General features: G+C 38.1%; 2 protein-coding genes across 2 annotated transcripts in view; one reads left to right on the forward strand and one right to left on the reverse strand.

Annotated features, from left to right (window-relative positions):
* The window catches only part of sagb (S-antigen; retina and pineal gland (arrestin) b), a 38,170-nt gene extending 22,647 nt beyond the window's left edge, over positions 1-15,523 (reverse strand). The window contains exon 1 of the mRNA XM_041994229.1: positions 15,319-15,523. The gene's annotated coding sequence lies outside the window, so the exon portion shown is untranslated. The remainder of the gene's footprint in view (positions 1-15,318) is intronic.
* On the forward strand, positions 3,966-12,393 carry LOC121645555 (sterile alpha motif domain-containing protein 3-like). Its single transcript, XM_041994043.1, has 8 exons — positions 3,966-4,077; positions 5,023-5,106; positions 7,928-8,042; positions 8,384-8,581; positions 11,118-11,205; positions 11,380-11,547; positions 11,719-11,925; positions 12,388-12,393. The coding sequence occupies exons 1-8, from the start codon at positions 3,966-3,968 to the stop codon at positions 12,391-12,393; spliced, it is 978 nt and encodes a 325-aa protein (XP_041849977.1).
* Positions 15,524-15,582: the final 59 nt, after the last annotated feature.

A 15,582-nucleotide genomic window follows, 5' to 3' on the forward strand; every position in this document is an offset into this window, starting at 1 on the left:
TAAAAGTACATCATCTGCATATAATGATATCTTGTGTGTGCTGTGATTTGTTTGAATGCCTTTAACCTGATCATTTAATCTTATAGCCTCTGCAAGAGGTTCGATTATTAAGGCGAACAGTAGAGGGGACAAAGGACATCCCTGTTTAGTGCCTCTTTCAAGCGAGAATGTCTCAGATATTGTTCCATTTATGAGTACTGCAGCTTGTGGTAATGTATAGAGTAGTTTAATCCAATTAATAAATGTTTCATTAAATGAAAATTCTTTTAATGTTCTAAAAAGATATTTCCATTCTACACGGTCAAAGGCTTTTTCCGCATCCAACGTAATGACGGCTGCCTTTTCCCTCCTAGATGTTATATACTGAAGTATTCCAAGCAGTCGTCTCACGTTGGAGCAGGATTGACGTGTTTGTATAAAGCCTGTTTGATCGGTAGCCACTAATTTATCCATTATAGTATTCAGACGTAGTGCTAAAATATTTGCTAATATTTTTGAATCTGTATTTTGAATTGATATTGGTCTATATGATGAAGGATTTTCAGGGTTTTTATGTTCTTTTAGTATTACAGTAATAATGGATTGCTGCATAGTTTTTGGTAGTTTTTTCATATCATCACCAAAATAATTTCTAAATACATTTGCGATTTCACAGGATGTATAAACCACTTTATCATTTTTATCCTTAACTTTTGTTATTGCAGAACAATGTTTTTTATTGTTAATTAAACTTGCCAGATACTTTGCAGATCTGCGATCATCATACCTTTCATATTTCTGCAAAAACAAATCTTTCTCTGATTTTTGCATTTGTAATGAGTTTAATTCTGATTTTGCAACTACAACCTTGTCCCAACTTTCAGTTGTAAGGTTATTTTTATGTTCAGCCTCAGCTTCTTTTAATTTCAACTCAAGTCTTTTTTGCTCTTTAGTTATTTGCTTTTTTCTTGCAGCACAATATGAAATCATTAAACCCCGTAAATATGCTTTTGTAGTTTCCCATAAATTTGATGCATCAGTTTCATTATTGTCATTAATTTCTAAAAATAATTGGAGGTTATCTTTTGCAGAATTAAAAAAAATTGGATCAGATAATATTGATCTATTGCACTGCCACGACTTCTTATCTTTATTTAAACCTGTAAATTCTATTTAGATTTTTATAGGTGCGTGATCAGATAAATGTATACTACCAATAGTACTACTTTTGACAAATTCAAACATTGTTTTTGAGACCAAAAAAAAGTCGATTCTTGAGTATGTTTTATGAGGATTTGAAAAAAAAGTAAAATCTTTGTCTCCAAAGTGCATACATCTCCAAGCATCTACTAAATCTACTTCATCTATCATTTTATATAAAGCTCGCTGTCTTGGTGTTTGTTTAACCCCAGAAATGGTAGGTTTTTTGTCCAGAGTATTGCTCATGACACAGTTCCAGTCACCACCTAATATCATAAAGGGGCATCTATATTTAAATAACAGTCAAGGTGGTAAAGAATGACGGATCAAGATCCGGGGCAGCATACACATTAAGAATAGTGACTTTTTCACCAAACATAACTCCATGAAGCAAAACAAAACAACCATTATCATCTGTTTCAATATGTTAAATAATCAAAGGTAACTTTTTATGTATAAGTACTGCCACACCTCTTTTTTTACTATTAAACGAAGAAAAATAAATCTGTCCTACCCAGTCTTTTTTAAGCTTTTTATGCTCTTTTTCAGTTAAATGTGTCTCTTACAACAGTGCAACTGAAATATTCTCCTTTCTCAAGAAAGTAATAATTCTATTTCTCTTTACTGTTTTTTTACATCCTTTTATATTAAATGAACATAAATTCACTGGGATAGACATTGCACTTCATTTTTTATTTTTTTTAACCATCTCCTTAATTTAAAAGACATCACGTGCAAAGACAAGACAAAAAAAAAAAAAAAAAAAAAAAAAACAACTAAAGATATGAGCCAAAATAACAACCTACAAAAGATCATTATCAGCTCAATTCTACACTAAACCTATAGTCCTGTCTGCCTCATTATTAAAGAAAATAAAATAAAAATGACCTCTTTATATTTATTGGAGCCACCGTTTTAATCACACTGGCGCTTATCAAGCCAGACAGGAAAAACGGGAGAAAAAAACAGCCCCTACCACGGCCAGGGTCTTTATCCAGACTGTTTAGAAACTCGTGCGCTTCCAGAGGTGTCTCAAAGCGCTTTCGTGTTCCCATATAATCAACCGAGAGTGTAGCAGGGAGTAACACTGCACACCTGATTCCAGCTGCGTTTAGTTTCTTTTTTACCGGAGCAAACAGCTGACGTTTCCGCAGGACCGCAGCACTGAAATCCGGGTAGACAGACACTCTCGTGCCTTTGTAGAGAAGTTTTTCTTTTTCTCGGGCAAACTTCATCACCTTTGCCTTGTGTTGATAATCCCCAAACCTGGCGATGATGGGCTTTTGCTGCCGGGGGTCTTGGCTGAGATGTGGTGCACTCTAAATAAAAATGGTTCTTCATAAGTGCTCTGAAGCACTTTGAGTGCCCTGGGGAACCTTTTTATGTTAAAGAACCTTTTCTCACTGTTTAAGGTTCTTTGGGGAACTGAATTTAAGAAAAAAATAATTCTGCACGCTTTTAGTGCTTTGAAGAACCTTTTTATGTTTAAAATATGGCCTTATGACCACATGCCTACTCTGTACAGACTAACTTGTGGCTCTGTTCAATTCAGGGTCCTTTTTTTATTGTAGAGGGTTATATTTTGCAATTACATTTTTTAGATAGAGGAGTTATAAAGTAATGTAATTATAAATAATGTGAATAACGTTTGGCAACTTGATTTTTAATGACTCAAAACTGAATTTGAACAAATTATTAGGGTCTACCTCGAGGGTTGTGAGGACATATTAAAAACCTTCAGTGTATACAGGTACACAGACAGGTAAATACTATTTTACAATTAGTGTTAATTAGCTGAAATATTAACTGAACAAAACAAATGGGCTAAAAACAAATCTTAAACAAGTAACATTACAAGATATGCACATAATACAGCCATCTGTTGCTCAAAATCAGGATATATCTCTCCTCTGGAAAGCAGAGGTTGAAGATTGTTGAAGTGTCAAACTTAAAGCTTTTAGGTAAGTTAGAGTAAGTAAGGGAAGAGCTAGTAGAACACGGGTGTTTATGCAACTGGGACAGTGACTGTGTAACTGTATTTATACAGTTGTATTAATTTGAGACAAATGCATGTGCAAGTTGTAAAGTTTTTATTTATTTATTTATTTTAAATATATTTTCAATGACGTTTGGCTTCAGTTTGCTCCTCTTCTGGCCCTCTAACCCTCCTGCAGGTTGAGCCTGAAAGAAACACAAGCATTAAATTACAATTAACCAGATTTAAAAGCATAAAAAAATCTATGCTGGTAGTTATAAGAAATCATCTCTGCTGCTGAAGGTTCCACAGGTTGTCTTGTTCCTCTGCAGCTGCAGACGGAGACGTTTCCTCCGACGCTTCTCAATGAAATTCATATGATTTAACTTTAAAGTCTACTTTTTGCAAAGCTATTTAAAAGTAAAAATATAAAGAAAAAGTAAATATCTACCTGTGATGTCGAAGACACCGCCCCCTCTGTTCTCGTACTTCGAGCCTGTTACCATGGCAACGGCGTCTTGCGCAAATGCTTGAAACCCATCAGTTAAGACCATTTCAATGATGAGGCTTTTTTTCAATCCTAAATGCTGAATAGTTGCAAACAAAATCTCCTCTCAAAACTTTCGGTTTACAATGCGACTGAATCCATTTTAAAACATTTACTTAATAACTTCAGTCCCATCGAAATCCCCGGGAGCACCTGCGTGCATTGACAACACAACGAGGTCGCGGCTGATGTGGTCACGTGACGTTTGGACTGCTGAATCAACAGCTGTGTCTCAGAACAATTCCTGAAAAACTTCTGTGTCATATGGTCGACGCTACCTCGAGCAGACGAGCTCGAGCTACCAACAGCAGCTTTTGGGAGATTCGGTCACGGATCCGTAAGAGACTCGGCTCTGCACAAATGTCATCTGTGCACCGTAAGTCTAACATTTACTAACAACTTAGAAAACATATCTGACCGATATTCCAAAGGAAATCATTTAAAACTTCTGGAGTAATAGTTCGGAAACATCAGAGAGAAGTAGACCGAAAGGATTCAGAGATTTGAAGCAATGAAGAAAAGACTGTGCCTTTGTTCTGTTTTGTACAAATGTTTCAATAAAGTTCAGGAGGGAAAAAGTGCTCACGAACGTCACCATTTTGTTGTGTCACCGTTGTTTCCTGTACCTTCCCGCCCTGACACAAAGTTGGAGATTGACAGTCACGGCAAGTTCTGTAAAATATGGTTAAAAATATTTTGTTATGAAATACTATATTAAGTTAACCGTAATTAAATTGAGCACAGAAACGACTCATTTTACTTTTAAAACAGCGTGTTTCTCTACCGCTAAGCCGCCGTTGGCTTAGCCACTTTAGCTTGTTACGTTAGCCGCGTTAGCTAGCACTATTCGTTAATGTGAGTAACTGAAACTCGCCGATTTGTATATTATACTGTTTTGTAGTGTAATGAAAAGCTGCATTAGTAATGTAAGCTAGTTAGTAAAGCAGTTAAATGCTCCAAAAGTTGTCTCTGCGCCACCTCCCTCCCTCCCTATCAAAGTAAAGCTGGTGCCAGGGGCGCCAACACGGACTTCGACTTAAACTTTTGGACTTGGCTTCTTCATATGTTGTTTTTTCCCCTCAAGACATAGAAACTATTATCAACATGCATAGTATTTGCTGATTTATTTGATGAATCATCTTATAATGTAGAAGAAAAGCACAGAATATTTAAAAAGTGTAAAATTGAATAATAATGTAAATGCTTACCTGCAGTGGTCATTTGTCTATCAAAATGAACACTTTACAACTGTATAATGTTACACAACCACTTCAACACTGATTAGCTGTGCAGTAATAGTGTCTATCTCTATCTCCTCCAGGGATGACAAATTTGTGGTCAGTTGACAATGTCTGCTCATGGCTGAAGGTCAATGGATTGGAAGACTTCACAACAACTTTCATAGGTGAGCTGTGGATATGAATGACGGAGGTATTCCAGTCCAGAGATGTCCTGTTAAGACCCCAACACGCACAAAGTGGCTGAAACATCTACAGCTTTACCATGAAAATGAGAGTGATTTTTCAGTAATATGTGGACTTGATGGCTGTCCACGACAGTATTCAAGAGTCAAGTCTTTAAAAAATCACATTCGCCGGCATCATAACAATGATGTGAACTGTGATTCATCCTTTCAACAAGAATCGAGTCAGTTGTCTGATGAAACAAAGCCAGACTCTACTGTAGAGGGTTCAACATCAACAGTTGGTGATATTGTTAACCATCTCACAGACTCTATTCAAAAACAGTTGGCATTATTCTACCTGAAGTTGCAAGAAAAGCATGTTGTTCAGAGAGCAGTACAGTCAGCTGTGATCAATGAGTTGGAGTTACTGTTTAGTCATTTTCATCAAACCTATCAGGCTCTTCTTGCCACTTGTTTAGAGAATGTAAACATAGATATTAATAATTCACAATTAGCTTTGCTCAGAGAGCCATTTTTGGTTGAACACTGCTTCAGTGCAGTAAGTAGTGTGTACAAGCTTGACAACTTTTGTCTTGAAACACTGTCATTAATCGAGCCCAAAGAGTATACACTTGGGTGTGATTCTCACGGAAAACACACTTTCCAATATATTCCATTACTTGATGTGCTAAACCTAGTTCTGAGGGACAGTGCATCTCAGGAACAAATTTTTAATTGTCCTCAAAAAGAGTCTGATGCTTTAACCAACTTCATTGATGGAACTATTTTTCAGGAATCTCTGTTCTTTAATTGTGGGCACCCATGTTTAACTCTTCAGTTATACAATGATGAATTTGAGATAGTGAACCCTTTGGGATCTAAGAGAACTTTGCATAAAGCCTCAGCTTTTTATTTTTCTTTGGGAAATCTAAAACCCAAATTTAGATCAGCTTTGAAAAACATACACCTTGTAATTCTTGTAAAACATAGTATTTTAAAACAGTATGGTGTAGCAAAAGTTTTAGAACCACTTTTAAGTGATGTTTTGAAATTACAAACTGAAGGTGTGAGAGTTTGTTACAAGGATCAAGAATATTTTGTTAAAGGGACTATTGCAACCGTATGTGCAGATAACTTGTCAGCTCATGCCCTTGCAGGATTTTCCTGCAGTTTCAGCAGTGGTAGAGTGTGTAGATATTGCTTATGTCATTACAGGGACATTGCTGTAAAGACACATGAGGAGGAATGCGTTCTGCGTACACCTGAAGTTCATGAATATCATTTGAAATCTATTGCAAATGATCCTAGCACTACTGCAGTGTATGGGGTAAATGGACCCTGTGCTTTAAATGTACTTCCTCATTTTGAAGTCACCAAGGCATTTCCTCCTGATGTTATGCATGATATTTTAGAGGGGGTTATACCACTTACACTTAAACTGGTGATCAAGGCACTGCATAAGGACAAAGTTGTGACTGTTACTGAACTTAATAATCGCCTGAAGGATTTTAGCTTTGGACAAAATGATATCAGGAACAGGCCACCGCCTATTTCAGAAAAACTTCCTGCCAATGGCCATGTAATTGGCAAATCCGTTGAGAAGTGGACACTGTTTCGCTTGATATCTTTTGTAATCGGAGACAAGGTTCCCTCTACTAACAAGGACTGGCAGTTGTATCTGCTCCTGTGTGAGACAACTGAATTTCTCCTAGCTCCAACATTTGCTAAAAGCTGGGTTAGTTATTTAGGTTGTCTAGTTGCACAATTCATTGCTAATTTTAAAGACCTGTATCCTGAAGCTCTTACTCCAAAGGTGCATTATCTGTTGCACTATCCTTGTCTCATACTGGAATTTGGACCTCCATGGTTCAATTGGTGCTTGAGGTATGAGTCAAAACATTTGTACTTCAAAAAAGTGGCCCAGGTTATGAATAATTTCAAAAATGTGTGTTATTCACTGGCCAAAAGACATCAACTCAGACAGTGCTGGGAGTGGAACACATCTACTCAGTTTCAAACAGACACTATACCTCATGAAACGACCAAAATCAGTCCAGAAGAATTGCCAGACTCTGTGTTGACCAACTTCAGGAATCTGCAAATGGTACTAACGGAGGAGGATGAACTTTGGATGACAAAAACAGTGACAGTGACACTACAAGATATTGCATTGGGGACTTTTTCATCATTGACTTGTTGGAGGGTGAACAAATACCAGTGTTTGTGCAGGTCTGTAAGATACTGCATTTTCGGTCGAACTGGTTTCTGGTGGCAAAATGTTTTGCAACAGTTGCATTTTCTAGCCATCTTCATCCTTTTCATGTGGAAGAAACTGATGATACAGTCATTCTTAAGCCTGGAGATGAAACTGACTTCCATCCCCTTGACTGTTACCGCTGCTCAGGCAAAAGACTATATTTCCCTTTTACATCGTCCGTTCAAATCACAAGGTTGAAGGTAAATTGACAGATTGGTGCATCACATAGATGATTCACTGCAGGGACTGTGCTTTTGCGTTTTGGTCTTACAACATTTTATTTTCACACCAGTGCTCTTTTTATTGATAACACCTGTATTACTAAATATTGTCATAAGATGGCACAATTTTTGGTTGAAACTTGGCAAAATGTTGTTTTACTTCAAAGTTTTAATGTTATGGAGAATATCACCAGTGTTGACCCAGTAATTCTGCCTCCAGAAAAACTAGTTCTGCAATAAGCCTATGTTTCATCTGATGTCTGTTCTTCTAGCCGTTCTCTTTCTGTCTGTCTTTTACCTTTTTGTTTTGTCTTTGTTTTTGTCTGTTGTCAATTTTTCCTAGAGAATGAAATTGATGGTGCAACACTGCTGGGATTATCCGAACGCATGTGTGAACGGATATTTCCCAAAATAAAGGATCAAGTGCGCTTCATGGCCATCCTGAGTACCCTGAAAGAGTAAGTTAAAATTCATGCATTGACATTTAATTTTCCAAGTGTGTGTCCAATATCTGCTATAAGCAATAAACGTACACAGCTCAGCCATAGCATTGTTTAGGTGGGTGTTAAAAAGGTCCTGCAAAGTTACGATGTCTGGTTTTCGAAGAGGGCAGCCCCCTCGGAGCACAAACACTCATCAAGCACTAATACTGACCCCAGAAATCATCCATTATTACTTACATTAGGCTGATGTTTGGGTTAAAAGTTACAGGGTATCACTTTAATGTGGTAGTAAAATATTTTACTGATAGGTAACTTGATTAACCTTTTTTTAAAAACTTGGTTTTGTATGTCAACAGAAAAGAGAATGAATTTGTTCCTCATGACGAACCAGATGTACCTACAAAACCCACCACAGGATCTTTTCAACTTTGGTTCCCACAGTTCCTTATCAATTCTTTAAACAACAAGGACCCTGACCTGAAGTCTCACCAGCGAAACAAAGCGAAAAATGCACTAGTACAGGCCCTCTACGATACACTGAGTCTTCAGACCATGTGAGTATTTATTACCATGTGATATATTAAAAATATTATAATGTAGTTTTTCTGCTTCTGGGCTTCTGGGACAGAAGACAAGTATCAGATTGTGTTCAACAGGATTTTGTGCAAATTTTGTACCATAAATGGAAGCAAAACATCTCAGAAACTGTATATACAGTGCCATGAATATGTATTTGCCCCCTTCCTGATTTCTGTGTTTTTTGCATATTTATCACTCACAGAGGTTTCAGATCATCAAACCAATTTTAGTATCACACAGAGACAACCCAAGGAAACACAAAATGCAGTTTTGAAATGTTGATTCCATTTATTAAGGCACAAAAAAAAACAAAACTTATCTAACACTATGTGAAAAAGTAATTGCCCCCTGAACCTAATAGGGAGTTGGGCCACCTTTGGCAGCGATAACTGAAATCAAACGTTTGCGATAATTTGTGATGAGTCTTTCACAACGCTGTGGAGGGATTTTGGCCCACTCCTCTTTGCAAAATCTTTTCAAGTCAGCCATATTGGAGGGTCGTCTTGCATGAACCGCGCGCTTAAGGTCAGACCACAGCATTTCAATTGGATTTAAATCTGGACTCTGACTTGGCCACTCCAAAACCTTCATTTTGTTTTTCTTGAGCCATTCAGAGGTGGACTTGCTGGTGTGCTTTGGATCGTTGTCCTGCTGCATGATCCAAGAGCGCTTGAGCTTGAGGGCACGAACTGATGGCCTGACATTGTCCTTCAGAATTTCCTGGTAAACACCAGAATTCATTATGCCATCAATCACAGTAAGTTGTCCTGGTCCTGAGGCAGCAAAGCAACCCCAGACCATCACACTGCCACCACCATGCTTTACTGTGGGCATAATGTTCTTTTTGTCAAATGCTGTGCCATTTGTGCGCCAGATGTAGCGGGCTGTGCATCTTCCAAAAAGGTCAATTTTTGACTCATCAGTCCATAAAATGTTTCTCCAAAAGTCTTGAGGATAATCGAGATACCTTTTGGCAAATGTGAGACGGTCCTTTGTGTTCTTTTTTGACAGCAGTGGTTTTCGCCTGGGTACTCTGCCATGGATGCCACCTTTGGCCAGTACCTTTCTTATGGTGGAGTCATGCACACTGACCTTAACTGAGGCCAGCGAGGCCTGCAGTTCCTTTGATGTTTTGTGAGGGTCTTTTGTAACCTCCTGGATTACCCGTCGTCGCACTCTTGGAGTAATTTTAGGTGGTCGACCACTCCTGGGAAGGTTTGCCACTGTTCCCAGCTTTCTCCATTTGTGGATAATGGCTCTGACAGTGCTTCGCTGGATCCCCACAGCCTTGGAAATGGCTTTGTAGCCTTTTCCAGACTGATGGATCTCGATTACTTTTTTTCTTAATTCTTCTGGAATTTCTTTGGATCGTGGCATGTTCTTGAGATCTTGTAGCCTACTTCACTTTGTCTAACAGATCCAATTTAAGTGATTTCTTGATTTGAACCCAGGTGGTGGCAATCAGGTTTGGGTGTGGCTTGTAGAATTGAACTCAGCTTTCCCAAAAACTGTTGTTAATCACAGTTACTTTGAGTTTTAGCAAGGGGGGCAATTACTTTTTCACATAGGGCCAGATACGTTTTGATTTTTTTTGTGCCTTAATACATGGAATCAACATTTCAAAACTACATTTTGTATTTCCTTGGGTTGTCTCTGTGTGATATTAAAATTGGTTTGATGATCTGAAACCTCCGTGAGTGATAAATATGCAAAAAACACAGAAATCAGGAAGGGGGCAAATACATATTCATGGCACTGTAACAAATATGTCACGTTGGGCTCTTATGGGTTAAAATCCTGGCTGCCCCTTGTGAGGGTCTTACACAGTGGGGTGCCGACTGGCCTCAAACTTTCGGAGTTAGTTTTTCCTCTTCACTTCAACTATGCACGCATGGTTGAAGAGGAAAAAGAAGCCTATAATTGAAACTGGAAAAACACTGAACTACACTAGCCAAGTTCTGTTTTTAACTATGACTTTCCTCCAGTTCTTGCTGCAGAATGGACAGACCATATTACCCACGTCTACCCAGCCAACATCTAGTCCATGCGTCGCATTTTTTTTGTGGTTGTTGTTTTGTTTTTTGGAGGTCTCCACACAGAACAGGCACAAATATCCGAGGCAGCGGATTTATTCTTTGTGTGCATTTTAACAAATGATGAGTGCCCCCACTTTTGGGGTTCTTATGACTTTATAGTCCCGGTCAGAAGGGTCCGACGTGTCGTGTATGGATGTACAGAGTGAGCGGTCAAGTCGTTTCCAAGCAGTGGGCTTCCAAGCGTCGTACAGTGTGAGAACATGAATCGTGCACTGTGAACTTTTAAACCCTGTGATCTATTCGTGGAGTTTGAAGTGGACCTGTGACACATGATTGAGAAAATCGTACAGTGTATTCCAGCTCTTAGAGAAGTCAGAGGTGCACGTAGCTGAGTGGTGTAGCACCAGCTTAGCATGACTACTGAACACCCCAGAAAGTGTCTCTTTAATATTCTTTTTTCTAACACTGCTTGCAGGTATCCAACACACATCCAGTATGTGGATTTGATGCGAATGCTTCTCATGCAGTATCCATTTTTGCGTGAGAAATGTGGATCAGGATATGTAAGTTTTCTGTCTCCATTACTATGCATTATACAATGTGTAGGAAGTGCTGCTTTTGTCATTTCTACTTTGTCCCTAATGCCAGTCTTTTGATCATCACAGACTTTAGTATCAAATTTGACTTGTTGACAGTTTATTTTAGTGTTGTGATCAACTGTTCCTGTATTTGGTCAGGATGCTCTGTTGGAGTCACTGCGCAACAAATTTAAAAAGGAAAGAATTCCCCTGATCAGCAACAGTGAAGTTGCAAAAATGAGGAAGAAATTCTCATTACCAAATGGTGGAAGGAAACCAAGAGCAGGGTCAGAGGGCAGTGAGTCTTCAGTGAAAAAAGTCAGGGTTGTAAGTCATTAGTTCAGATGATTTACGAGGTTTTGATCATATCCTGGTTCAAATATTTAAAAGCCTAAATGGGATTGGGGGCATATTCAGATAAACCTAATGTTTTATTATTATTATTATTATTATTATAGTTATATTTTAATTTTTTTTCTTTTTTTGCTAATGATTTAGACCTTGGAGATGCATGATGGAGAAGATGAGCACAGCATTCAACACCATAAAGAAGCAATGAAAGTAGAAGCTCTAAAACAGAGGCCCAACTACAACCTCATAATTAATGGAATGGTTAAGACACAAAAATACAGGGCTAACTTTATTCAGGAGCATTCCACAGCTGCAGTCCCTGAGGAGTTTCCATGTCTACACCATCCACTGTTGGTAAGGTCAAAGCACTTTTATTACAAGCTTAATTTTGGGCCATACCCATCCTCATGGAACACAAGTTTTGAAAGAATGAAGCTTTTTGAATGGAATGTAGGCCCATTTAGCATTTGAGTAAACTGTGGTAGTAGAACTCCTTTGCTTCATTTCTCAGAGTACTGTCAATAAAAGACAAAAAATACTAGGGCCTGACAAACATTGAGGGAAAAAATAACAGATTAAGATAACAGATTAATCGTCCGATTAATTAAAAAAATATATAGTGAATAAAATCTTTTTGGTCCCTTAACACTTGCAGCAACAAAGATATTAATTACAGACAGAACATTTTACCATTTCAGAATATTTTGTATGTTAGTATTTCTTTAACTTCACAGCAAAGAGGAATTTTTAAGTATAAAAACATGCAAAAAGGCATCAAACCTCTGGATACAGCTGTACTGATGAATTTATCCTTAGATTTAGGCCATAGGTGTATGCTGTGTATGAGCAACATAATGAGTGAAGTTACTGGAAAAACATTATTTATTCAGCCCTCTGACTTTAACCTTAAATTACATTTTCTTTCCTCCATTATTGTCTTTACCATGAAGTGATCTCATATGAACCAAAACGAAAACCAGACTTTCAGATGTGAAACACGTCATCTTTGATAGTTACATTTGAAATAGATAATGGTCACAAATAGTCCGACACTAATGTTTCTATACAACAACATACACAGTGAGTTGCTGTTACAGCCGAGGTCATGTTCTAGTATTTTCTGACTAAGTAAAATTAAGAGTGCTATCATGGTGGCTGCTGAAGACAGACTATAATGTTAATCATTTTAACTTTTTGGTCCTGCACTGAATAAACCTCCCCTACTTCTCAAATTATGTGTACCATTTCTTTTTCATACTGGGTGTGTTATAGATTCTAAAAGTGCCCTCAAGGACAAATGTTTGGTTGTGCTTGATGCCTCAGACACAGAGGAGGAAAGAAGAGGTATATTGTTCCTTTTAAACAACTTTACAATTTAATTATACATTTTTTAATTTTATTTTACCATGCTAAATTGCATGTGTTATTTGAGACCCTTTTACTTTTCTTTACAATTCATGTGCATTTTTTAAGGTCAGATTCTCCTCCTACCTTCAGCGTTCAAAGAGGACCCACAGCAGCTATTTGTCATTGATAAGGTAAAGTGCTTTGTCCTACACTCTGTGATTATTTTGTATAATTTCAATTCCAGCTGTTTGTATTCCAAATAAGTAAAAGGGTGAAATTGTAAGTGAGGGGTTATATGGGGTGGAGGTTGGAGTAGGGTGGGGAATGGGGGGGTCGATGGTGCCCTGGTTCCTGGGGCGTGTGGCTGGAATATCAAGGTGGGTGGGGTGTGTGTGTGTGTGTGTGTTTGTGGGGGATGTAATTATTATTACAGAAACTTTCCTAGTTTGTTAGCCGTTAACTTTTCTTTTTTTCTTTTTATTATATTAAATGTCTTTAAATGGAAATATGTTCAACTTCATCTTAACATCTAACACAGGAGTCTAAGGGCTTTTTTTAAAAAAAAATATTATATTTTACAGGAACCAGTGTTTCCGACACCAACAATTGTCCTGACAAAGTGCAAAAATGCAAAGCCACTGCAGAGCAGTGCCATCACTGTAAAGGTGGATGACACAGAGATACTCCTTGATGATGGCAGTGTGGACATACCCCTTGCCCTGGCTGTTGCCTTTTCACTTTATCACATCTTCCAAGTTGAGTATCCCAAAAACCTGAGAAAGACTGTTTCCTTTATGGAAACCTTCGTTCTGCTCCTATTGCTGTACAAAGGTTTTATAACTCGCTGTAAAAGAACAGGCCTGGCTGTGTTAGTTATGGTTTTGATTTTTTTTTTATTGTTGATGAGAATTATAAACGTTTTATATGTTCAACTCTAAAGCTGCTCTGTCGATGTGATTTGCCAGATGTTTTCTTGTATGTTTAACTACGTAAATCAACCTGGCAGGATGTCAGTTTTATACATATTAATATGCCATTTGCTACTTTTACCTGTTTTCAGCAACTGTATTACAGTTTAAAAGTTTTTTTATTGTTGCTATTCAGTTATGTGACTCAAAACTTGTCGTCATATCAAATTTCAGTATCAAACTGTAGTGTGTTATTTTGGGGAAAACATTTTTCAAGAAAAATATAAAATTCATGTATTGCATGGAACCATATTTGTCTTTTTTATCAGCATATCTATTGCAGGATGGTTAAGACATCCTTTCATGACATCTAAAAGGTGGTCTGGGTGTGAATAAAAACAGCTTTGACAGATATGGGTCAGTAATGTGTGTATGTAATGCAAATGGGTCCTAAATTTTCCTTTTGGTTTAAGTCGGCAGGTTTCAAATGAACCATTTCTGGTCTTCAAAATAACAAAACAAAGAAAGAACCTGTCATGAGTTCTTAATGGAACCACCACTCAGGAAATGATTAAGAACCTGTATTGGTTTTCTAAAGAACCCAGCTAAATAGGTTTTTCAGAGAACCCCTCGATAGATGGTTGTTGGTGGAACCCTAAAAGGTTCTCATTTTAAGGCTCTTTAAAGACCCTTATTAGGTTCTTTAAAGAGCCTAATAATAAATGGTTCTCTGAAGAACCAATACTTAATAGGTTCCTTGCAGAACCTAAAAAGGTTCCCCTATGGCATCACTGTGAAGAACCACCTTTGGTTCTAACTTGAACCTTTATTTTTAAGGGTGTGCTCTCGCTCGATGTAAAGGGGGGGTCCCTCTGCAGGGTCAGCGTCTCCGACAAAAGGTGTTTAATAAAACCGACCATGTCATTCTTCTCTTCGCCTTCCGCGACTCCAAAGATGACAACGTTGTTCTGTCGGCTTTTGTTTTCCATGTATTCAGCTTTAGTTTCCAGAATCTCCACTTTTTTAATCAGCTCCTGGACTTTTTTGTCCGTGTCCTCCACAGCACTCACCCGAATCTGCACTTCTGAGATTTGTTCATTTAGTTCGTTCATGGACGAGTGTATTTGGGTGTCAGTATTTGTTAGTTTCATCAATAGTTCATTTTTGCTCGAGTTTACTGCTTCCCACACAGTTTGCAGTGTGACTGGAGTAATCTCCTCGTTCAGCAGGTGCACGCGCTTACCGTGATTGAAACGCTCCAAACTTGTTGTTTTTAGACTTGGTCTTCAAATAACTTTCACGTTAGGTTTGGGTCGTTATTACTACGCGTATTGCACAAAGATTTAAGTCATTTTAGACGTCAGTGACAGTTTAGCAGACAAGGGCTGCTCTACACACACGTCTGCCATCTTACATACATGTTCATTCTTTAGGTTCAGGAACACAGAAGTAGCCTAAAAAAACAAACATAACAAAACAGAAAGAAACTGACCTGAAGCAGCAGCAGTAATGAAGAGGATGACAAGGATGAAGACTCAGCAGGAGGAAGGTAGATCTGATCAGTGATCAGCTGTATTTATAATCTCTGCAGACACAGCGTGGTCAGCAGGCTGATCATTAATTTGTAATCCTGCACACACACAACCCTGAAGGTGTGTCCAGACCGGGTTTCTGTCCCGCACGAACGTCCAGACCGGGTTTCTGTCCCGCACGAACGTCCAGTCCGGGTTTCTGTCCCGCACGAACGTCCAGTCCG

Source organism: Melanotaenia boesemani, chromosome 9 (genome assembly GCF_017639745.1).
Source record: "Melanotaenia boesemani isolate fMelBoe1 chromosome 9, fMelBoe1.pri, whole genome shotgun sequence".
NCBI lineage: Eukaryota > Metazoa > Chordata > Actinopteri > Atheriniformes > Melanotaeniidae > Melanotaenia > Melanotaenia boesemani.